Source organism: Gavia stellata, chromosome 1 (genome assembly GCF_030936135.1).
Source record: "Gavia stellata isolate bGavSte3 chromosome 1, bGavSte3.hap2, whole genome shotgun sequence".
NCBI lineage: Eukaryota > Metazoa > Chordata > Aves > Gaviiformes > Gaviidae > Gavia > Gavia stellata.
Window position 1 is genome coordinate 18,603,667 of NC_082594.1, and position 23,815 is coordinate 18,627,481.

Genomic DNA, 23,815 nt, shown 5'->3' on the forward strand with positions numbered 1-23,815 from the left:
AGGACATTGGCTTCTGAAATGCACTCCTAACTCCAACTCAGTGCCAACGTAGATGCACCCTGCGCAAAATCTGCTTTTGTTTTTCATTGACAAGGAACCAAATCCTCTCTCTTTTCCTCAAAAAAAAAAAAGGAGAAAAAATAAAAAAAAAAGGTCTTGAATGTCCCTCCTGTTGATTGCTGCTCTGTCTTACTTCTCTTTTGTACTCCTGATTTCAGTCTCTGCACCTATTAACTTTAGAATCTTTTTACGTCTTTACCGTTCTTCAGAGACTTACGTATATTATGCTGTCTGGCGTACTCCGCATCGCATTATGTCAGTCTCCGGCTTTCATAGCTGTATTTTCAGTGCTCTCTTGTAAATTCCTTGAGCAGGAACTTTGACTGCTGCTATATTGGCTTAAGCCTGTGGCTGTAGTTAAGGCACTATCTTTTCATATACCATAAAATTTTTCTATCTAAAATTTTCTGGACTATCCAATTTAAAAGCTGCTTTATCCTGCTTTGTAATATCTAGTGTGTTAGTTTCTAGCACTGTTCTCTTCCACTTTTTCAGCGGTAAAGTTTGGAAAGGATCACAGTTTTAGCAGAAAAATGAGAGAACTCCAATGCAAAGAATGCACAACTAAACCATTTAAAACCAGAGTGGGTGAAAGTGGGAAACTTAAGTAAAATCATTAGAAAAGCATAAGTAAAAATGATCAGAAATGAATACAGATTTGACTTGGAAGAGAAGGGATCGTAACATGGATGACCATGAGGTCATGATGCTTAGGTCTAGCTTGTTGGAGAGCAGACTGCCTGTGTCTGTACCAGACAGTACTTGGTCCTGGTGGCTTCTTTTGCCCCATATGATGCCCTTGTGGTTTTAAATGTAATTACTATTTTGTATTGCTTTTCCTTACTTTAACAAACCTGAAATAATAAGACAGCTGTGTTGTATCTGTCTGCAGTGGCAGGATTTTTGTTTTGTTTCATAGCATGCATTGAAGGCCCTGGCATGTAGCTCTGAGTGTGTCGAGGTGTTTGTACCAGACAGCTTTGCACGCAGCATTGTAGAACTGTATAAAGCAGAGAGACACAAACCTCATGCAGTTTTGTCTCTGTCTTCTGGGGGGTGGGGTGGTGTTGAACTCTATCTGTTTAGTTTTGATTTGGAGAGAAGAGATTGACTCAGAAAGAGAGTTTGAAAGTAAGCTAACACTTCTGTAGTTTGGGCAATTGGGAGAGCAGAAAATGGCACATACCAGACAAACAGCTCAAAAGAAACTGAATTTAGACACCAATTTTGAAAATCTTGGCAGCTGTGTTCTCCTTTTCACAGGTCTGCACTCAAACACACTGCTTTTCCAAACAACTTTGTGTGGTACCTACCAATATGCTTTAGTAGCATGGCTGGAGCTGTAGCCTTCTCCTTATGCCCACGAGTGAGCTGAAATGTGACCGGTCTTCAGCCTTCTCTGTGCTGAAGTGTTGCTCCTGGGCTGATGTTAAAGTAATGTCCGCTTTTTTTGTGGACTAATGTGCTGATGTTCTAAATGTGCTGGTGCTAGGAATGGCCTATATTGCTCGAAGAAACTGAGAGTGTTGTATTCCAGAAATATTTTTATGCAAGCATAAAAAAGTTTCAACACCAATGTCGTCAGCATCACTAAGACAAAAGAAAAAGAGGGAGTGGTGTGCTTTTCTAAGGGACATGTGCCATCACCTGAATTTCTGTCCTTACCTCATGAAATAGATAATTTACGGGATGTTCAATTGCAAGGACCTGACAGAGTCTAAATTAGAGATAATCCTTCAGTTCGTTTAAAAATAAACTAATCTCAATAACAACAACAACAAAAAACCCCAGCAATAAATGTGAATTGAATTAAATATCTTGGCCACTTTTGTATGCTCAGAAATCTGGCAGGCAGCTTTGAGTGAATTTTATCATTGTGTTTTGCTCATTTTCCCCTAGCAGAATCCCTTTGGTGGAGGGAACTTAATGTCATGGTTTCTGAATCGATGCAATTACTAAGCAAATGCTATTGTAGAGTGTTTGTTAATAATGGAGATATGAAAGCTAGGGGGAAAAAGTTTTAGCTTTCACTCCCTGGTTGCTTTAGCAATTCTAAAGTTAGGAAGGTTATCATTTTAGTTTGTTAAATGGATTGGATTTCTTATTTCTCAATTGCTTAATATGATAAGTTGGATGTCTTGGTGCCATTTTAACTACCTTGTTTTAGAGACAAATACTAACTTTGTCAACATACTTAGCTGCATCATTCCTTTAAGAGTAACAAGTCTCGGTGAAGATAAAATGTGAGTTTGAATCATTCTTATAGTTTTATTTCCTTTAAGAGCAAGAAGAATGAATAATATCTCAATCAGATCTTTTTATTTATTGGTTTTCATCAGTAACATGTAGGGTGGTTACCACCAGTATAGCATGTGTGCATTAAAAATATTTAGGTGGCTTAAGTTAAATCTTAAAATATTAAAAGAAAAAAAAACAATCCAGGAGTTTGCTTTAAAACTGTGCATCTTGTTTATTTTAGGAGAAAAGGCTGAAAGAAAAAGCAGCAAGGAGAGAAGCCAGGAATAAGAATGCACAGGTAAGGATTTTTTTTGATCAAGCTACTGATTGTGGGTTTGAAACTGTATTTAAATTATTTAATTCCTTTCTTTAATAAGCAATGTTGTGATTAATGACTCTTTAAAGGCATTTTCTGTTTGCTTGCCTTTTCTTGCTCCCTTGCTCTGATGTAGTTATAATGACTTGCTGTGGAAGGATACTCAGAAAGCATGAATATGTGTGTGTATGCATACGTGTGTGTGTGTATAAATACATAAAATGTATGGAAGCCTTTTAGAATTGCAGCCTGTTTATTCTGTATATCAAGTGAGTTGCAATTTCAGCTGCAATGCTGATGCCATTTTTCTTTCTCTGAATACTTGGTTGTTTTTTTAACTTGCAGGCAGCAAGATTTTTTTTTTGGTCAAATCTCATTTAAACCTGTTTCTGCTGAACCTTTTCTTTAAACAGCAAGTATTTACATTGAAGTTTATTCCTTTCCCTTGTTAGACCCACAAATAAAGTCTTTGCTATCCTTTTCTTTATATGTATGTTACTAATCTCCTAGAGGCTGTTCTAGTTTTTCATATTGCTTGGTTTGTGATAAACTGAGATTTCATTCAGCTGCAATAATTTTCCAGAATATGGACAGAGTAATGTGTGTCATTTCTCATGATGCATCTCCTTATGCTACACACGAATAGTTATGGTTTGTTCTTGGCAGGTAGCAAATATTTTACTCCCTTGAGAAAATCTATAATGTTCTTTGTCCGATTTTTGCAAGCAGGCCATGCGCTGGAAGGCTTAAGTATAGAAAGGTCTTCATTCTGTAGTTCTGAAGTGGAAAGTAATTACAGCTTAAGATGACAAGTGTAGTTATACTAAGTATTAAGTATGATTCTGTCTTCAGAAATGGCAAGCTGAGAGCTGTTGGCATCGTGACTCCCCCAATCAAGAAACAGAAATTTTCTGCATGTAATTAAGTGTATAGAGATGCATACTTTTTAATGTATGGAGCAAGAATTTTAGGAAAATTATGGAGTGAATGATTAAAAAACATCTTAATATAAGGAGAAAACATTGATCAAATCAGGTTGTATTGCATTTGTAAATGCTGCTTGTTAATTTTGCCTCTTTTTAAGGAATAAAAACCACCCTAATGTCATATTATTCAGCAGCTGGAGAAATAAACCCATTTGTCTCAAAAGGATCTGCTTGCTGATGTACTTCTATCCTATTCTTTGCCAAGCAAATGAATCTCTCTGTCCTGTTGGAAAACTAATGAAGTTGGTCTCTATTGAAGAATGATCTGTCTGTGTGTGGGGTGCCTCTATGGGTACAGTATGTGTTAAATGCAGAGCCTCACCCCCAAAACTACATAAGATAAAACCACAATTTGATGCACCTCTACCTCTCTTCAGTGCAACATTTGCGCTTGAAAAGCTGACTTACTAGTCCTGGTCCAGTATGAGATTGGCATATGCTTTCTGTGAGAGTACCAACTGTGCAAACCTGCTATTACTTGGACTTAATTTTATTCCTGAAGCGTTTAGCTCACTCTCTGCAAGAAGGTACAAGCCTCAGGAGCTGACATGTCTCCTTGATGAAAACTGTTGGGTTTTTTCCTCTTGTTTAGAGGCTATTTTTGCCAGAACTGTGTGCAGCCGATTCCTGTCATTTTCAGTGGGGCTCATTTCAGGGAAAATGCTTCCGCTGGGAAAGGCTGCCAGCTTGGAGCTGGGCCGTTCACACCTGGAAGTGGAAGGAAGCAGTAGATGGTAGATAAAGGCGGCAGTTTCCGTCTGCTGGGTGTCTGAGGAATTAATTAAGAACGCTCCCTGCTTCACAGAATCTTAGACGTGAAGCCACAGTAGCTGAAGTTCTTCATAGTCAGTGTGGGATATGGCTCAAGCAGCTCCTAGGAGACACCCAGGAGAAAAAAAGAAAAAAGTAGTAAACAGTAAAGCACAGAAACTATTGAAACAAACTAGTTTAGAAAATATATGCTGCCTAAATCAGGAGTTCAAAAATGTTTGCATTTTCACTAGTGCTTTCAGAATATGGCTTGTGACACACTTACTCTGCCATACACAACTCCTTTGGCAATTAATAGCGTTTTCTTAAAAGAGAAAGCAATAAGGAGAACCGAAAAAGCAGAAAAGATATTTTTAGCTATATTAATGCTGTTTAGCAGCTGGAAGAAAGGGCTACATCAACAATTATGAGCAGCCAGCCACTTCAAAGCAGCTGTGGTCATAATTTCTTGTTCCACATCTATCCACTTTATTCCCCTTGTTTTATTAACTGCATCACATTATGAACTCCTTGGCTTACGGAGTATTACTTACTATCTTTCACTAGTACGCAGCCCACCAGGTCTGACATGACCAAAACTGCAATTTACTTTCCCATTCTAAACCTTAAATAATAATTCAACAATTATGACTTTTGCATCCCTACTTTGGTATAATACTTGTTGTCCTGTTGTTGGTTGTGGCCTCTTGCTGACTGGACAGGGCCTGGCATGTTATTCTTAATGTATGCTGATTTTTTCCAAAATGCAAAGGAAATTTATTTGGAACTAAAACTTCATGGTTTATGGTTTATTTTCACCCTTTAAATCATACACTTGTGGGATTTAATTTTAGTCTTAATTTAATCTTAGATTCTTGGCTTGCGATACTCTTCGTTTTAGGATTTCTCTGTCCTGTACATGTTCATCCCTTTCCTGTGCCAGGAATCTTGACTTTTTGACATTTTTCATTTACTCTACCTATAATTTTTTAACTCATGGCCTACCCTCGTTAATAACAGCTTTCCTTCAGTTTTATACCTCCATGTTGTTTTGGGGAGGAGAGGGAGTATCTCCATTTTAAGTTGGGTTTTTTGGTTTTTTTTTCCCCTTTAATTTCAAAGTTTTAATGCCTTGCATGAGTGCAGTTTTTTTGTCTGTATGCCAACAAAAAGGAGAGATCACAGGAGAGATGGGCCTCCTGCTTTTAATTCTGGTGCCACAGGAGCAATTGCAGGGAAGGTTTTGCTCAGCCATCGCTGCGCTGGGACGGTGCAGCCTTCCTGCAACTGGAATTGAACAACCAAATTCTGGCACGTTCTGCTGAATGTGCTTGAGCAGGGGATTAGACGAGTAGGTAGCTGCAGTGTTATTGACTCCACCTTGGATAAATCCCTATGCAATAAATAAACTGGGTAAGAAGTGAAGGCTCTTAAAGGATGCTTTGGAGAAAGTATTTCTTGGAATTTATAAACATTAATAAAATTTGAATGCAAAAGGCTGTGAAAACAGATAAAAGAAGTTTTCTATTATACATATATTGAAGAAAAACTGGAAACTTAGGTTTTGGGTTGTTTTTTTTATCACCAGATATTTAATTGTCTCCCAGTTTAGGAGAATTTGATGAGATATTTACAAATGCAGTGTTTTAAGATGAAAAAAACCAAATATTTTTTCCTCACTCAGTACTGATAAAACTGCAGTCCTCAAGTCCTCAAAGAAATTTTGATACTGTTTGCTTAAAGATGGCCTAGAGAAAATTAGGCAACCATGGCACCTTTTGATCAAGAGGTAAAGCATTGTGCAGTAGCAGCAGCAACATGGGCGGCTGCTCCGAGGCAGTAGCTGGGTGTTACTTGGTGGAGACAGCCCCTGGCCTCAAGAAGATCGTCCCTGCCCTGTGCAGTGCTCCGCTCTTTACTTTGCTCTTTTACTTCTAGTAATCTGTCACATACTGATTTTTTAGTATACGTAAAGGACTTTTCTTTTAGTTTTCAACCAGCATTTAAAGATCCTTGCTCTGCAAGCGACTGTGAGCTGCAATGAAGCTAAACAGGACTTATTTCTCCTTTAGCGAGTTTAGTGTTTTGCTATCCTGATGCCTTAGAGCAGTATTGATTTGTTAAGAATCACGAAGCGAGGAAGGTTTTGGTTTCTTTTAAAGAAACTTATTTTTGTGGGAAAGGCGTTTTCCAGGAGCAGCTGAACAGGTCTGTTGGTCAAGGTGGGGGAGCAGAGCAGGAGTCAGGAGAAGGTGCTGTTTCCTGCCCCAGCACTGACGGGCTTTGTGATCCTCGGCTATCGACTTTCAGCATCATGGAAGAAATGATAACGAGCCCCTAAAAGAAGGCATCAGCATGTGCTAGAAATAGTTCGGACAGCATCTGTAAGCAGTGCCAGGAGGTAAAACTTGCTCAGTCATGACAGTTTGGTGGATCAATTCAGCCGTTGGCAATCCTATAGCAGTTACACCATGCTGCTGTCCAAAGCAAAAGAGAAAAACCTGAAAAAGGGCTGACTAGCAGACCAGAAGCTGTTTACCCAAGGTCCATAAGAAAAATGTAGCCTGCTGAAAACTGAGGGAAATCCAGCTTGAACACATACTCCTTAGTGAGAGGGTTTTTCTGTTTTAGAAAAGAATGAAGAGGACAAATCGTTGGAATGAAGTTGGGGATTGCTCTCAGGCTGGATAACTGACCTCTTCTGAGAGAGATCCAAGCACTTGGTTGTCAGGGGCACTTTTTCATGGGAATGAATTCTTGCTGAGTAATTGTAGAGCATTAAAAGGTCAACAGCAACAGCAGGATAATAAGTATGCTTTAACTTTTCTCATGTCCTCTCTTTCACCCCTGCTCTCTCCCCAACATATTTTGCTATTCCCAGAGGAATTAGTACTTGTGTATGAGATTTTACATATTTTACAAAATATGTACTCAATGTACTTTATATATATAATTTCAGATTTTCATGGAGTCACAATGAAGTTAGGAATCTTTCTACTCTATCATGAAGGGATTTAAGTGAGCACATCTATAAAATACACCTGGGTGAGCAGGAGGCCCATACTTAAAGATATGACAGATTCAGGCACTGACATCTGCCTGTATTGCATGTCTGCCAGATATAATGCTCAATATAACATTCTGTTTTCTGCACCTTGTGCCGTGCTCTGTTGAGATTTTAACCAGAAAAATACATAAACTCACCATTTTCATATATATATATATATAAAATATTATATTAAAAATATGATAAAAATTCTGCATCCACCGTGTATCATTCCTGTGGTTACTGGAACGGACTTCTGTTACCTGACAGCTCTGCTTCTGCCTTGAATTTCCTTTTCCTTGAGATCTAGCCCACACCTGGTGTTCAGGCTGGAGACTCTAGATTCAGTGTAGATGTGAACAGTGATTTCAGTGTGGAAAGGGATTTACAGGAGTGAAGGAGGAATTTGGTCTGTGCCTCCTGGGAATACAGGATCCCAAATCCTTTTGATTCAGTTTATCACTAAGTGTTCTTGGGAAAGTCTCTTGGGATGCCCTGCATACTGATGGTTAATGGTGAAGGTGATTTGGTTCTGGAGCCATGTCATGACCCTTTCATGGATGGTGTTGAGGAGCCATTGCTTTAGCTCCCTGCAATTTCTGGAGCTGGAGCAGGGTTTCAGGGCTAGAGCCTTCTGGTGGTCTGGAGGATGTAGATTGTGGAGTTTATTTTGTTCATAGAAGACCTCAGGAGAGGGTTATGTTGTCCTGATACAGCCTCAGGACAGGCTACATCTTGTCACCTCTGTTTAATAGTTCCAAAGGACTTAAAGTTGTTCTTTGTCAATAATTATTCTTGATTCTGCAAACCACAGAGAAAAGCAAAAACCAGAAGCAATGATACTTCTGTTCAGCTAGAATTTTCCAATATCTCTTGTGTGGGGAGCTTACAACTGAAATTACCACATTAATTAGATCCCTTTTATTAAGTCAAACTTCTTACTTAGAACAATTTAATTAACCTTAGTTTAGAAGTAGCTCTGGTCTGTTAGCTCTTGTGTTCTGTACGCATACCCAAAACGTGTAAGTAGCTTTATTTATTTATTCATTACAAGTTTGTGTTTGTATTGTTTTGAATTTCCTTGAGAAGCTCTGTGGATAAACAGAGTAATCTGGAATATCAACATTTTAACCTACTAATTTAGTAATTTCAAACAGGTTCCTTAAGGCAGAATCACAATTTCAAGTTTAAGTAGTTAAATGGAAAATAAAGAAATCGCAGATTCTGAACTACTTGTATTCTGGAATATTTTAAAATCAATGTATTGTACAATATTTAAGTTAAGATTTGAAAATGGGTATTACGTGCCTGTATGGAAATGTTACCTGTATGTTTCTTTTTGAAAATAACATGTTGATGATTCCAGTTAATATAACACTTAAATTGCTTTAAGTAAAACTGTAATAAGTCCTGCCTTTTATGCAATTAAGAATTTATATGATTAAACCAATATTTCTGTGTCGTAATCCTGAACAAGTAACAAGAAAGGAGTCTGATGGATTGATTTGCCAATTATGCACGCTTCTGGGAACCTTTTCATTGCAGCCACCAGCACACTGAAGATTTTAAATATATTTATCAGCTTGACCATTTAAAATAATAGGTCATAGCCATAGCAATTGAATTTTGCAAGTATAATATTCACAACTGTTATTTTTAATAATATGTGGTCTGTGATGACAGTCTGCTGCTCTACATGCAGTAAGCTGATGATTTATGACTTGCTGAGGTGATTTCTTCACAGTCCTAGCAGAAGCATAGATTGGGGGGGGGTTGGACCTTGCACGTGCCCTCTTGTCCCCTGGAGGTCTGCTGGGATGAGGTGGATGCACAGTGGATCAACACAAATGCATCTTCATTACAGTGTCTGACATACCTATACCCTATGCTTTGTTTTGTGTTTGCTTTCAAATTTATGGGAAAGAGAGGAAACTTCTTTTTTGTTTAAACTTTTGTTGTTTTTCTTATTTTTTGGGATTGAAGTTCTAGGGGAGCTTTTGATGAAATACGTGATACGGATTTGTAAGAGCAGAGGAAAAGGATTTCTGGTATGTTAGGGAGCACAAAGGTTATTGTCTTCCTTGACTGCAAACGATTTTCTTAAATTTCTAGGGCAATACTGAAGAAAATTCTCCAGTAGCTAAGTTAAACTTCAGGAAGATTACACAGTTTAATTCATTATTCTTTAGGGAACTTTTTGTATCTAGAATCTCCATGTAAGTTTGATAGCATTGGAACAGGATCTTTGGAGCCGTCTTAGACTTCTACTGCTGAGCTTCAGAGCTTTCAATATGTTAAAGACTAAATCTTTTTGTTTATTTCAGAATCAACAATATTTTGGCATTGGGGGGAAAAAACTCAGTATTTATTTTATTAAAGGCTTAGCCTATGAAAATTGCAAGACTGTGAATTGAAATAAGTATGTGCCAACATATATGCATTTTTCTCTTCCTTTTGAATTATCTGGGTTTTGTTATAATTTATTTGGATCCTATAGTTACAAATAACTCTTGGTAGTTCTAGAATTAAGGAGTGCTTTGGCACCTTTCTACCCAGAATGGGGATCAGCAGATAACTGAGTGGCTACTTGAATCACTGCTTAAGCTCTGTCTCTCCTTTGAACAAGGGAGGTATATATTCCACTTCATTTTTCCTCTTTGCCTGTGTCTGTGGATATTAGGAGCAGGATTCCACCATCAGGTTCCTCCCTGCACACGGCAGTGTGGTGGAGCACAGGAAAAATAATACGAGAGCTCTGTTAGTCTTGTACAGGTGCCTTTCTAAGGCTAATGATTAAATCCAGTAGCTAAGGTTATATATATGTTTCCCTTTGAATACATACATTATCAATTCAGGCAATATATTTCAGTTGAATACATGTATCTAGAAAAACAGTAGGTATGTGAGAAACCAGACAAGAACTCTTGGTGCATTGCAAAGTGCGAACACATATATTGAAGGGCAAAGACTTTCCCACCTGAGCTTCAGATTTCCATTTCAGCACTGATCGAACGTTTTCATGCTAACTGTATAGCACCATGTTCTGTAAACTTAAATAGGGGAAGAAGAAAGCACTGTGACTTTGCTTTGTGATCACTGTCCATCAATATGTAAGCATTTCATTTTTTAATATGCTCTCTTGTAAAGGTGGCAAGTGTATAATTTAAACATAACTAGCCACTTCAATATGGTTTGGAATTTATGTGTAAATAGGCAGCATCTTTTCTTCTTGGCTTCCAAAATTTTTTGTACAGTTTCTTCACTGATTTGACACCCTCCTCAACAGTCCCAGTCTGAGCAGAACACAAATGGTCACTGCCTCCCGCCAAGCAATAAGAGGCAATGGATGGTGCTGGAGCAGCACATCCACCAGTATGAAAAGAAAGGAAAAGAAAAAGAAAAAAAAAATCTTTTCTAAAGAGTTATAAATCATCCTTTAGACTTTTTCATCTTAGTAAACAGTAAACTTTTTCATCTTAGTAAACCCACTATATGAAGTTAATTATAATGATACTTCGTTTGTTAATCTGCTTTTTGCTACTAGTTAAAAGTGTCTAGTAACCAATATTTGAAACCTCTCTCCCTCTAAAGCACAAATTTTAAAGCAGTTATACCAAGCTCATTTGCTGTGTTCCTTATATGTTTTGAGCAACAAATCAAGTTGTTCATTAGTGCGGCGTTTTTGTTCTCTTTGCCTCACCACAGTCCTTTTATGCCTTAACCAACACAGTACTGTAGAATAGCCTGGAACTGAACTTTTGGAGATCTTAACCCTCTTTTCTGCCTCCACCCTCAATCCTGAAGAAGTGGGAAACCCCAGACAGTCCAGAAGTAATGATCTGAGGCTTGCAGCAGCTTTCACACAAAGCCTTTATTTAGGAAGTGGAAATTCTTCCTGGATTGGTAGATCTTTTTCTGTTCTGTTGTGAAAAGCATGTGTAATCACATGCCTCAATTCTGTCTGTATAAATATTATGCAGATGGTTGCTTCTCACAAGTAAGCTAGATCAGCCTGTTCAAACTTGTTTATTTTGCATCTTGATTTGTTCTGGTATTACTCTGAGCCACTTCCCAGCTTTCCTTATGTGTTTGAAACTTTCTTAGATTATAGACTTCAGATGCAGGGACTCTGCTTTGCTGCATATTTCAGGTTATGAGCTTCTTAAGAATGAGTTAATTGACTGATGAGCAGGGGTAATCTTTCAGATGTGTTTTGATGATGCTGACATCCTCATGCAGTAAGGAATCGTAGTTAGTTTTAAATGAAGCAGCTCTGTTTTCTCAGCATCCCCCCTGTTTATATTCTTGGAATGTGTTGCAGTATTGTACGTAGTCTGCTATAGCTACTCTCAGCAATCGTAATTGCTACTAGTGATGAAGATTGATTTGTGCAATCAGAAAACCATTATCTGCATTCTGACTGATAATGCTGCAGTTGCCAACGTTTCAAAATTCTTCTGACAGCTGTTTTCAGAATAGTCCAGGGTCATGTAGTCACCAGGATTCCAGCTACTTTATGCTGAATCTTACGTGAGCATTAAAAGTAAAGGAAAAAGCTCTTAATGACTCTCTCAATACATCTTTTTCCAGACAGTTTTTAAAGATTTAGTGTTTTGTCAGAGTCCTCCTTTGCCAGATATACTAGATGGGGAGTAGTGCAGTATCCCATGTTTTACCACAGAATGCAGCGTTTGTAATAGATATTCTGTTGTTTAATACTACCAGCTGCATTGATAAACCAAGCAGTTTGTTACTAGGAAATGCCAAACTAGTAACTAACACATACGGTTATTTAACAGACTGCACTGGGGAGTCTGGTAAGCCCCGTACTTCCCCCGAATGGAGCACTACCTTCTATTTGGAGGGGTCCATTAGGACCTATGTCTTCCCATGTTGACTCTAGGTCTCCCTCAAGGTTTCTTCTCCTTAAGGCAATGCACAATTTTTATTTTCTATTTTTCCTCCATTTAATATTTCCTTTCCCTCTTGTTTTTTTTCTCTGGTCTTCTATGAAATTTTTTGAGGATTTCCAGGTTTCTTATCTCTTCCTGTTTCCTCATCCCCTTTTCCATTTCTTCTGAAGGAGCTAAATTCAAGCTGCTGCTGCTTCTATTTGGTTGCTTTCTGCCTTGTGAAAACTAAGAGCAGGTGCAATGGGGAACAGCAAGAAGAAAGGTAATAGCATCATCTGGGAGCAAAGCCTTAGGAAATGCGCTTAGTATTTTTAGGGAAAAGTTTTGTGTGTGTGTGTGTTTTGTTTTCTTCTTTCAGTACTGTCTTATATTTTCCTGACATTCCTTCAAATAAATACCTACTGGTTATATTTTGCTGGGCCGGGCAGTTTCACTACTGCTGGATAAATGTTGGTTTTCCAGTCCCACCATTCCTTCATTGCAGGGAGAGCTGGAAGAGGTTCAATCTCTCTTACTCCTTGCACACGTTTATCTTCTCACAAGAAACCTTTTAGTAAAAGAGCATCAGTAAGGATTCAAAACTAATTACTTGTAAGCTAAGAAAAGCCAGAAGTAAAGTTGTCAGTGCTTGTCCCTTGCTGTATAAATATAACGATGCAGATCAAGAACGATGAGACTGTTTCTCCCTGTCTGCTGGCCTGCACTTCCAGCTGAGCCAGATCCTCAACTTGGAGTTTGCTTAGTGTGTAGTAACGACTGGAGGAGTGTTGCGGTGTAACCCCAGCCAGCAACTAAGCACCACGCAGCTGCTCACTCGCTACCCTCACAGTGGGATGGGGAGAGAATTGGAAGAGTAAAAGTGAGAAAACTCGTGGGTTGAGATAAAGACCGTTTAATAGGTAAAGCAAAAGCCACACAGCAAGCAAAGCAAAACAAGGAATTCATTCACTACTCCCCATGGGCAGGCATCTCTAGGAAAGCAGGGCTCCATCACATGTAATGGTTACTTGGGAAGACAAGTGCTATAATTCCGAACATCCCCCCTTCCTTCTTCTTCCCTCAGCTTTTAATTGCTGAGCATGACATCATATGGTATGGGATATCCCTTTGGTCAGTTGGGGTCAGCTGTCCCGGCTGTGTCCCCTCCCAACCCCTTGTGCACCCCCAGCCCACTCGCTGGTGGGGTGGTGTGAGAAGCAGAAAAGGCCTTGGCTTTGTGTAAGCCCTGCTCAGCAAAAACTAAACCATCCCTGTGTTATCAACACTGTTTTCAGCACAAATTCAAAACATAGTCCCATACAAGCTACTGTGGAAAAAAATAACTCTATCCCAGCCAAAACCAGCACAAGGAGACTGTACGTTTTCCTGCTATTCAGTGTTTTCATTTGCTTATGGCATGAGTGCCATTTGTTAGATAAATGGATTAAAAATCCTTTGACAAACAAGCTCACGTAAACTGTGAGCTGGACTGTTGCTAACATCCTTATCTCTAGCATTTACTGATTTTTTTCATATTTTTTCTCCCAAACTTTTGTATCTTTTTTTCTGTATTTCCCAGAATACTCAGGTTTCCTTCTTTGCTAACATTTATTCTGCAAAGAGGAGTTGGATCCGGGAAGCTTGAGTTCTTTTCTGGACTAGAAATTGTGATATGTAAATTGTCTTTTAAATTGTGCTAGTACTAGCATGGACTCACATGACACCTGGTTTGTTTGTTGGGTTTTTTAAAGTTTTCTCTGGGAGGTGTAAATCCAGGGAGCCTTAGTGTAGTTGTGGAACTATGTGCTGTTCTGGTCCCCCTCAGCTCAGAAAAAAAGTAGTAGGAAGAGGTCCAGAAAACATGAGGAAAAACTCTAAAAGCCTGATGTTAATAGAGAAAGAAGACAAGTGATGGGAGATATCAAGAGATTTCCTAACTGACTGAAGTAAGAGAGTATAGCTCTTTATTCTTCATAGGGAAAAGTCATAGAATCATAGAATAGTTTGGATTGGAAGGGACCTTTAAAGGTCATCTAGTCCAATCTCCCTGCAATGAGCAGGGACATCTCCAACTAGATCAGGTTGCTCAGAGCCCTGTCCAGCCTGACCCTGAATGTTTCCAGGAATGGGGCATCTACCACCTCTCTGGGCAACCTGTTCCAGTGTTTCACCACCCTCATCGTAAAAAATTGCTTCCTTATATCTAGTCTGAATCTAACCTCCTTTAGTTTAAAACCATTACGCCTGGTCCTATTGCAACAGACCCTACTAAGAAGTCTGTCCTCATCTTTCTTATAAGCACCCTTTAAGTATTGAAAGGCTGCAATAAAGTCTTCCCGGAGCCTTCTCTTCTCCAGGCTAAACAACCCCAACTGTCTCAGCCTTCTTCATAGGAGAGGTGTTCCAGCCCTCTGATGATTTTTGTGGCCCTCCTCTGGACCCGCTCCAACAGCTCTATGTCTTTCTTGTACTGAGGACTCCAGAGCTGGACGCAGTACTCCAGGTGGGGTCTCACAAGAGTGGAGTAGAGAAGCAGAATCACCTCCCTTGACCTGCTGGCCACGCTTCTTTTTATGCAGCCTAGGATAGTTGGCTTTCTGGGCTGTGAGCACACATAGCCAGGTCATGTCCAATTTTTCATCCACCAATACCCCCAAGTCCTCCTTCGCAGGGCTACTGTCAATCCCTTCATCCCCCAGCCTGTATTGATACCAGGGGTTGCTCCACCCCAGGTGCAGGACCTTGCACTTGGCCTGGTTGAACCTCATGAGGTTCATATGGGCCCACTTGAGCTTGTTCAGGTCCCTCTGAATGGCATCCCATCCCTCAGGCGTGTCAACCGCACCACTCAGCTTGGTGTCATCTGCAAATTTGCTGAGGGTGCACTTGATCCCACTGTCTATGTCATTGATGAAGATATTAAACGGTACTGGTCCCAATACGGACCCCTGAGGGACACCACTTGTCACTGATTTCCATCTGGACATTGAGCCACCCCCAAGTACAATTCCTTCTGAAGTCAAGCTTATACTGCACAGCATGGCACGGTGTGAATTTGGCCCAACAAAGGGTTTGAGCTCAGTTTCCTCTCCTGCCAGCCCCTGTCCACCCTGTGCAGATGCCATTAAAAACAGGCAGAATGTGTGCAAGAAGCTGGCCACAGAGAACATAGAGCAGTAGCGTGCTGTTCTCAAATCTTATGCTTAAGTGTAAGAGCTACTAATTGAAAGGCAGTGAAGGATTGCTTTGCAAATGCTTTGTTTGCCAAACATTTGAGATTGGGCTTCTTAACTTTAATTTCCTTAGTATAATTTCTATCCTTGTTATCACTGGGAAATGCAGTTTGCTGTACTGTAACAACTGAGAAGTACGACTTGTGTATGAGTTAATGTGCAGTTGGGGTGACTGTGCACATGCCAGAAGTCTACACACAGCTTTTACAGAAGTGTGTGGTGATGATTGTGCATTCTTTTTCTTTGTCTTGAATGTAATTCTTCTTCTTTTTCTTGGTGCCTGCAGTACCCTGAGATCTGGATTTAGGTTTGCTTTGTGATAACTCCTTAGATGCCAAGATGTTAGTGGTGATTTCTGTTTCATAGATAATCACAGCCTGCCTTGGTGTTCGCTTGGTGTTTGCCTGCAGTCCTCATTTTGTGCAGTTTCTTGCTTTTTTGTTTGCCCTTCTGTTTGTGACATGGGGGAAAAATGGTCCCGTATCTTCAAGAATGGGTTACTGCACTTTCTTAGTACATTGACACTGATCTTCCTCTTGCTTTGTGAAAAATACTTCTAAATAAGTAGAAATGTCTTTTAAGTGTTTATGCAAAGCAAACAGTTACTACTGATAGAAAGGTAGGTTAAGCATTTGTCGGTAAGGAGAAAAATCTCAATGAGAAGCTGAAAGAGCATTTCTAATCCTATTTGCTACTTAGTTTTTCTAAGTGTAGTTATATGGATAGCAGCATAGCAGTTTTATGAAGTATGCCATTAGTGTATGATCTTCAGGTTACTGTTTATGTGGTACAGTATTTTAGTATATTATATCAAAACTCAGTTTTTCAAATGGATGTTCATAAGGATGAACTGATTTAAAAAATCAGTCAGCAGCGTGTAATAGGATTAGACTTGGTTTATACAAGTATATTGCTCTCCTCAGTTCATTCTTGTTGCACAATCTGCCAAAGCTTTGACATTTTCAGCCAGAGAAATTGTGGGTGGACAAGGGACGGTGATTGATTAATTACAGTCATGGTCAACTTACGTTTACATGATTTACATGAGTGGCTATTTGAGCTGAAAGCTCGTAAAGATCATTAGGCTTCATTTTAAATGGCAATGTCAAACAGTCCATTTTCTTTGATAATTCACGTGCTCTTAAAAATGTCAAAAGTTACTAGCATTTTTTTATTTCCCATCACCTAATATTCTAGCAGATCACATATCTACAAAAGCAGTGCTTAGGGTAATTATTACTGTTGAAGGTATTGACTAATACATAGAGTTTATGAAATTCATCCCTCCCAGGCACTTGAGCTTGTGTGGCAAAATTCTATGAATAATAAAAAAGGTAACCCACTTCTTTGGTTAATATTATATTACTGTAATTTTTAAAATAATTCATGTGCTATTGTTGCAATATTTAGTTTAGAAGAACTCTCAAGTTCACTGCTATTATTTTTCTGATAACCTGGTTAAGACTTGCCACCATTTCTGTGATGCTGTTACCTCTAGAAAGTTTAACTGGAACGAAGGCTAGTTCACCTTAATGAGAATGGCAAATGGAATAATTATCCCTGAGCCAGTTTAGCCAGGGAGGTATTAGGCAGGGATCATGGTCTGAGCACACAGTAAGAGTGAGTGCTGGGAAGTGGGTTATTTAAACAGCAGAGGCTGTAGGTGAACGCATCTTTCCTAGACTCTAATCTGTCAGACTTTAGTCAGAAGATACTTTATACTTCTAGAGCTTAGCTTTTAGCTTTCTGTGTAACAGCAAGGAAAACTGAAAAGATGGATGGAATGAATATGTATGATCCAGGGAATAATGCAGATCTGCGAGTCCATTGTTTCTGTAGATGCTGGTTGGTTATACCTTGTTTTGAGAGCTATTGTCTGCTTCTGTACAGCACTAGAAAACTGCTTAGGGCTTGGAGTAGCTGTTCTTGTGCTCTGTTACAACTACAGTGGTGATAGTGTGTATAAAAATGAAGATATTCTAAGAATTAATGTCTGCTCAGTGCTTTTGAAGAAGAGGTACTAGTGTAGGTGCTTAGTGCTGTTACCTAACCAGCCAATTTACCTTGACTCTCAATTATTCTTTTCTGACTAAAGATGATGTCCTTTTAGGTGTAAACACGTAAGTTTTGGGTTCTTTCCAAATTAATTCTGTCCCCTTTGAGGTATGAACATTTTACTAAACCACTTTGTTTTGGAGTTTCAGTTAGGCCATTAATTGTGTATTCATCATATCTATTTCTGACAAACAGGCAATACTAGGTTCCCAGCTCAAGTCTGCTCTTCCTCTTTATTTATGGTAAAATATGAGCACATTTTCAGATATTGCAAATGGACAGTTAATGTTTCCCAACGTGCTATCTTAAAAGGTTATTTTGTGTAGTTTTGCTTTAAGGAACATTTGTATTTACATATTAGGTTTTCAGTAATATGAAATACTTCTACTGTTACTTCTAACCGTGTCACTGAACAGTTGCCAAATATAAACGTTTTGTGATGATTCTAGCCATATCTTGGACCCACAAAGATTATTAGGAGTTTGTTAGTCACAATTATGCAGATATTTCACTTCAGTACCTGTTTGCGGCATTCCTTCCTGAACAGCACAGCTATGTACAGTGGCAAAATTACTGTGATATTATCATTATACCCAGAAGTAAAGAACAGCTTAAAGAAGGACGCTATGGCATTAAAGAGATGAAACAAGAATTGGGAACTGTCTTCACTGAATTATGAAAACCAAAAAAGAATGTTGAACATTTTGGCACTTGTATGTCCTCCTTTGACTTCCATCGCTCTGTAAGAGCACCTTGCTGCCATGATAATAAACACCTTAAAAGTTAGCCAAAATTACAGTTGCATGTATAAGTAAAATAATATGTTATAGGTGTATTGCAAGGCATCAACATAAAAAAAAGCCATTTTTTCTTCTGTCTCCCTCCCTGTAAGTCCTTACCAGTCTCATAGACCTGAGAGAGACTCTAAATGTTATGCCTATTTCAGCGCAACTATCCGCAGAGGAATTAGGAAAACGTATCAGCCAAAGTATAAGCAGGTTTAACCGAAATTCAGAAGCTTCACATGGTGGAGGACCTAAGACTTTACAGTTTGACACTCGTTCTCTTGACTGTGAGTAGATCAAGTTCAGATGTATGTTAGAGTTGACGTGGTGTATTTTTTTTGGTGACCTCTGTGAGGCATCACTATTCATTTCTGCCTTTTGAGAGTGATACATAAGAGGAAAAGAAAGAAACCTTTCTTTCCGAACAAGGGAAGGAGCAAATGGTTGATTTCCCCCAATAGCTGGAGTAGGAAGAAAAGGAATGCCTGTCCTCCCTCTTCATTGCTAATATTTAATGTCCTTGTATAAATTTCTGAGATAGGGAGGCTACTGCAGGAGGGGAATTTACTGTAAAAAGGCATACATTTTGAGGCTTGATCTGGAGCGATGAAACTGTGCTCTCAAGAACTTTTGGACTGATGGTACCTCAACAACATACATCAGTAGATTGTGCCATTTGATGTATATTTTGTTTCTTCTTTCTGTGTTTGAAATTTTCTTTTAGCTCTACAAGAAACATTCTGTTGTTGCATTTCTGCTTCTCCCTTGTTGGTCCCTGCATGGAGTCACTGTGTTTCATGGAATCCTCTTTCTGTTTTCCTTTGTTGGTTGATTATGCAAAAATGAATGATTCTCTGATAATTTGACAGAAACTGGCTGAAAGTGATGCTTTGTATCTCTTCTGACTTCTCAGTTTTAAGATAAAAAATTGTTCGATATTCTTCAAGATGTTACTTCCATGTCTTAATTGTGAGGGAAAGGGAGCTACTCTCCTTAACCAAGATGCGATCTGAATTTATACTACACCTCAGAGTCATGGTTCTGGAAGTTAAGCAGTTACGGCATTTCTTAAAGGACGTCAGCTCAATGTTCAGTTGTGGTCAGCAAAGGAATGATTAGAAAAGAAATACAGGAAAAAAAACCCAGAAGACCTGTCTGCATCACTGTCTGCATTTCTGGGCAGCCCATCTCAGAAAGGATATAGAGTGAGCGGGACAGATGCAGAAGGTGACACACAAAATGTATTGAATGATTAGTGTAAAAGATTCTGTATTCATTTTGGAATTCAGGCAGCTAAACCCACAGGAACACGTGCAGTACTGCAGCCTGTTGGAGGAAGTGACAACGTGTTTGAAACAAACAAAACAAAAAAGAAAATATATTTTATATAAATATATGTAAACATATGCAGATATTTTTTACAAAGAGTATAGTAGCATTTTAGATCGTATCGTGACTGGATAATGAGAAATCTAAAGTTTGAGTTGTACTTAAAAACAGAACAGACAAATTTAGGGAGGTATCAATACTGCATAGCTGCCCAACTGCAGCCTCTGCTTCAGGAAACCCTCACCTGCTACTCACTGAAGCTGAAAAGGTATAATGGGGAAGCGCCCTTCTGGATGTCCTCTCTTGGATAATTTTTCTCTAAATTTCCAGTGTGGTTGCTGTCACAGGCCCATTGGCTTGACTTAGGATGACTGTTTCCATGCAGTCATTTCATGCAGAAGTAAACTCTTAGACAGCTTTTCCTTTCTCACTCCTGTATCATTGATACCCAGAAATCCTTTCTGTAGTTTGTGTCCATCGGTTTGATCTTGAGCTGAACAAAAACCCCACAGCCAGGCTGCGTTTGCTGTCACTGCATATGATTCATACAAATATTTGCTTAGAGTTTATGCTTTGTTGATTGTATCTTTTACTACTTTTTTCTCTCCTTTTCTTACAAGGAGGGTTTTTTTTTTATCTACTAGGTTTCTGAAATGATCTTTTGTCCTGTTTCATTTTCTTTTGCAAATTCTTGAATTTTTTGGTGGTTGTTCCTGTCTTGTTCACAAACAGTTACTTTCTCTCATAAATAAGAGAGGGAGGACATTATTGGGGTCTCTGCTCTTTTTCTTTCTTGATTATGAGCTAAGGTCACTGTTTTGCTTCTTAACAAACATTGTTAGTTAATTCCTGAAAGGTGTCTGGGGGATACTTTAAGTGTTGGTCACATCAGAACAAATTTTTCATGCGTGCTTCTCCTTTGCTCTGTCAGATTTACTGGGTGTCTTCATATTTACTGGTTAGGCATTTTCTTGTTCCTGGTTCCGATTTGCCTTCATTTTCATCAGAGCTCTGTACATTAATGCTCACAGTTTGGGGAACGGGAAGAGTTGCAGATCCCAGCCGAGTCACAGCGCTGTGGTGTGACGGGTGTCACGGAGCCCTGGGCAGACACTGCACGTGACTTGCGTGTGGTCACAGGATGTTCATGGAGGGTAGGCAGGAGGAAGAGGATGCGTAGCACTCTGTGCTTAGGAGTTTCTTGATGGCACAGTGCTCACAAACATCATGCCAAACACAAACATCATAACAAGCAAGGAGCATCTCGGTGTCTAAAACAAGTAAGGGAGTATATGGGAAGTGGAAAGGGGCACAGGTATTGCTTTGGTTCTTGGAGGTGTAGGGGCAAAGGAGGACTTAATGAGGACTTAAAGCCCATCTGGAGTTAAGACATAAAAGTTAAAAGCCTGTAGGTATGCTAGTAGCAAAAGGATGTTCAAGGGAAATATGACTGATAGGGAGACTGACCTAGTGGAGGATGATATGGAAAAGCTGAAGTACTCAATTCCTTTTTTTATGTTGGAGCATAGTATTCTCCCAGACCTCTGGGTGTACCAGTATGGTTTGGGAGGAAGAATGAGAGAGCCAATGATGGGAGAACAACAGGCTGGAGAGTACTTAGAGAAGTGTAACACATTCATGAGACGTCACAGATGGCTGGAAGAAGGATAATGTTACACTCCTCCCTAAGAAAGGCAAGACCGAGGACTTGGGGATCTATTGGCTGACTATATTCATCCAGTCCCTTGGAAGATCACGAAGCCTGTCCATCTCCAAACATATAAAGGACACGAAGGTTATTAAGAACAGTCAGTATGAATTTACAACAGGCAAACCATGCTTGACAACCTGTTTGCCTTCTGTAGTGAAGTGACTGCGAAGTAGTCCGTGTGGAGAGTAGTGCATGCAATTTACCTTGACTTTAATACGGCTTTTGGCCCTGCCTCCTGCAGATTTCTCATTTGGAAGCTGTGGAGGTATGGAATGAAAGAGTAGTCTATTTGTTGAAGCTCATAAAGTCCAACAGGAGAAATGCTCATGCCAGCTGAGGACTGACTGGCAGTCCTGCTGGAAAAGTGCCAGGGTTATGGTGAATGCTAAGTTCAATATGAGCCAAGTGTGAATAAGGCAAAATGGGTTACATTGGAAGACGCATGGTTAGCAGAATGAGGAAAGTTAGTATCTTGCTTTTCTGCCTCTAGGGCTGTATCCAGAATGCTGCATCCAGTTCTGGGTTCTCCAGTTCAGGGTGAATGTGGAGAAAGTGGTATGGGTCCAGTGAAGTCTACCAAGATGGTGTGGAGTCTAGAGCACATGATCTATAAGGAAAGGGTAAAGGAACTGAACTTTTTCAGTGTGGTGAAGAGGAGGCTAAAGGACAATCTAATAGCACGTTGGAAGGGCAGTTACAGAGATGGTGGAGCCAAGCTTTTTTGTTAGTGGCAAATTATGTAAATTTGCCAAAAATTGTGACTTGAAAGTTTTGGAGTGGATGCTGGGGATAAACTTGTTTACAGGGAGGGTAGTGCTGATGTGAAATAGATTACCCAGAGAGGCTGAACCTCCCTACTTGGAGGTTTTTGAAACTTAGGTGGACAAAGCCTCAGCTGGCCTGATCTAGTGTTTGTGATAGTACCACTTTGTGTGGTAAATCGGCCTAGGGATCTCCAAATATCTCTTTCCACCTACCTTTTCATCTCTTCCCTAAACAGCATTCTCAGTTTTGGTTCCTTCCTTCAATCTTTCTACTTCTAGAGTGAGGCCTTGGAGTTTCCAGTCAGTTGCAGATGAGCAGATAGCAGGCAGTAGCTAAATCTGGCACTGACAAAATGACTGTGCCACCTGCTTGTTCCTCCAGAACTCATGTCTTAGCACTACACTGCTACAGATGATATTTTATTTCTTTAAATAGTTGCATTTTTCCCAGTGAAATTATACAAAACTTACATAAAGGTCCCACATGACAGATGTAAAGCAAAGAAACAGCTAAAATTAGAATAGGTAAAAATAGAGGTTGGGAAGCTGTCTGAATGATCTTAAAAGCAACACATTTATGCTGAATTCTGCCAGTTAGGTCTGCCCTATTTATTAGGTCAGACTGTAGCTCAGACAGAGTTCATAGAAAAGAAAAAGGTGTCATGCTGAAAAACATGCATTTAAAATTTTATTGAAGTCTATCAAAAGTCGACATGTCTTTAAAATTGGTTGATATGGACAGGATGTTTGGATTTGGCCCTTGGCAGAAGGGCCAGGTCCACTTTTTGAGCCTCAAGAGAGAAAGACAGATAATTTATGAACTTTGAAGATAATTTACTTAGGAGCTTCTCAGAAATGTGCAACTGTATGATGCACTGAGTAGTTGATGAAAGGACTTTTGACATCATAGTGTTGCATCATGAGAAGGAATTTTCTAGTAAATGTGTTTGTGGGGGAGTTCTATCCAGTTCCCTCTGTTGCTGGTGAATGCAGAGTTCATTTGTACCATGGCAGAAAAGACAGGTTCCTGTATTTGATTTCTCTTTTAAGGAGTTGCTGTATGGACACAGGTCAGAAATAAGCTTGGGGTCATACTTTGCTGCATGCTGGCTTCTCTGCGTGAACGTGTTTATTCATAAAAAGACTAGATAGCCATTGCTCTTCTGAGTGGTCTACTTTGCTATGGGATGAAAGCACTTCATGAGTGTCTAGTCAGTGAGGAGTTGTTGCGAGTTCATGCTCTAGTTTACCCTGTAGTGTTTTTTAATGTCTCCGTTATCATAATTGGTAATGCCAATGATACTGAAAACATTCAGAAAACACCTAGATGTAGACAAAGACTGAGAGATTTGTGCAGATAATATTAGTGACTTCTGATTCACCAACTAAAAGACCAATTGTGTTAATTAGCTCTGTTTAAAAAGGAGTTGACATAATTATAGTTGATTATTACAAATCCATGAGAATAGTTTTCCAGGTGCTAAAGAAAATCTGCTGTATTGTTTTTTCTGATAGGCATTTGAAAGACAATTCCCTGTATAATTCATTAGGCATTGCATTCCAAAAACAGTCTTTGGTTGAAATTGTTCATATATTTACAGATCGCTAATTGCATTTGACTGTCAGACACTGAGTGAATTAAACTCCTAG

General features: G+C 39.3%; 1 protein-coding gene across 1 annotated transcript in view; it reads left to right on the plus strand.

Moving 5' to 3' along the window:
* Positions 1-23,815, plus strand: part of DDX10 (DEAD-box helicase 10) — a 201,208-nt gene that overhangs the window by 133,370 nt on the left and 44,023 nt on the right. The window contains exon 16 of the mRNA XM_059818823.1: positions 2,540-2,596. Within this exon, the coding sequence (XP_059674806.1) occupies positions 2,540-2,596 (57 nt within the window). The remainder of the gene's footprint in view (positions 1-2,539; positions 2,597-23,815) is intronic.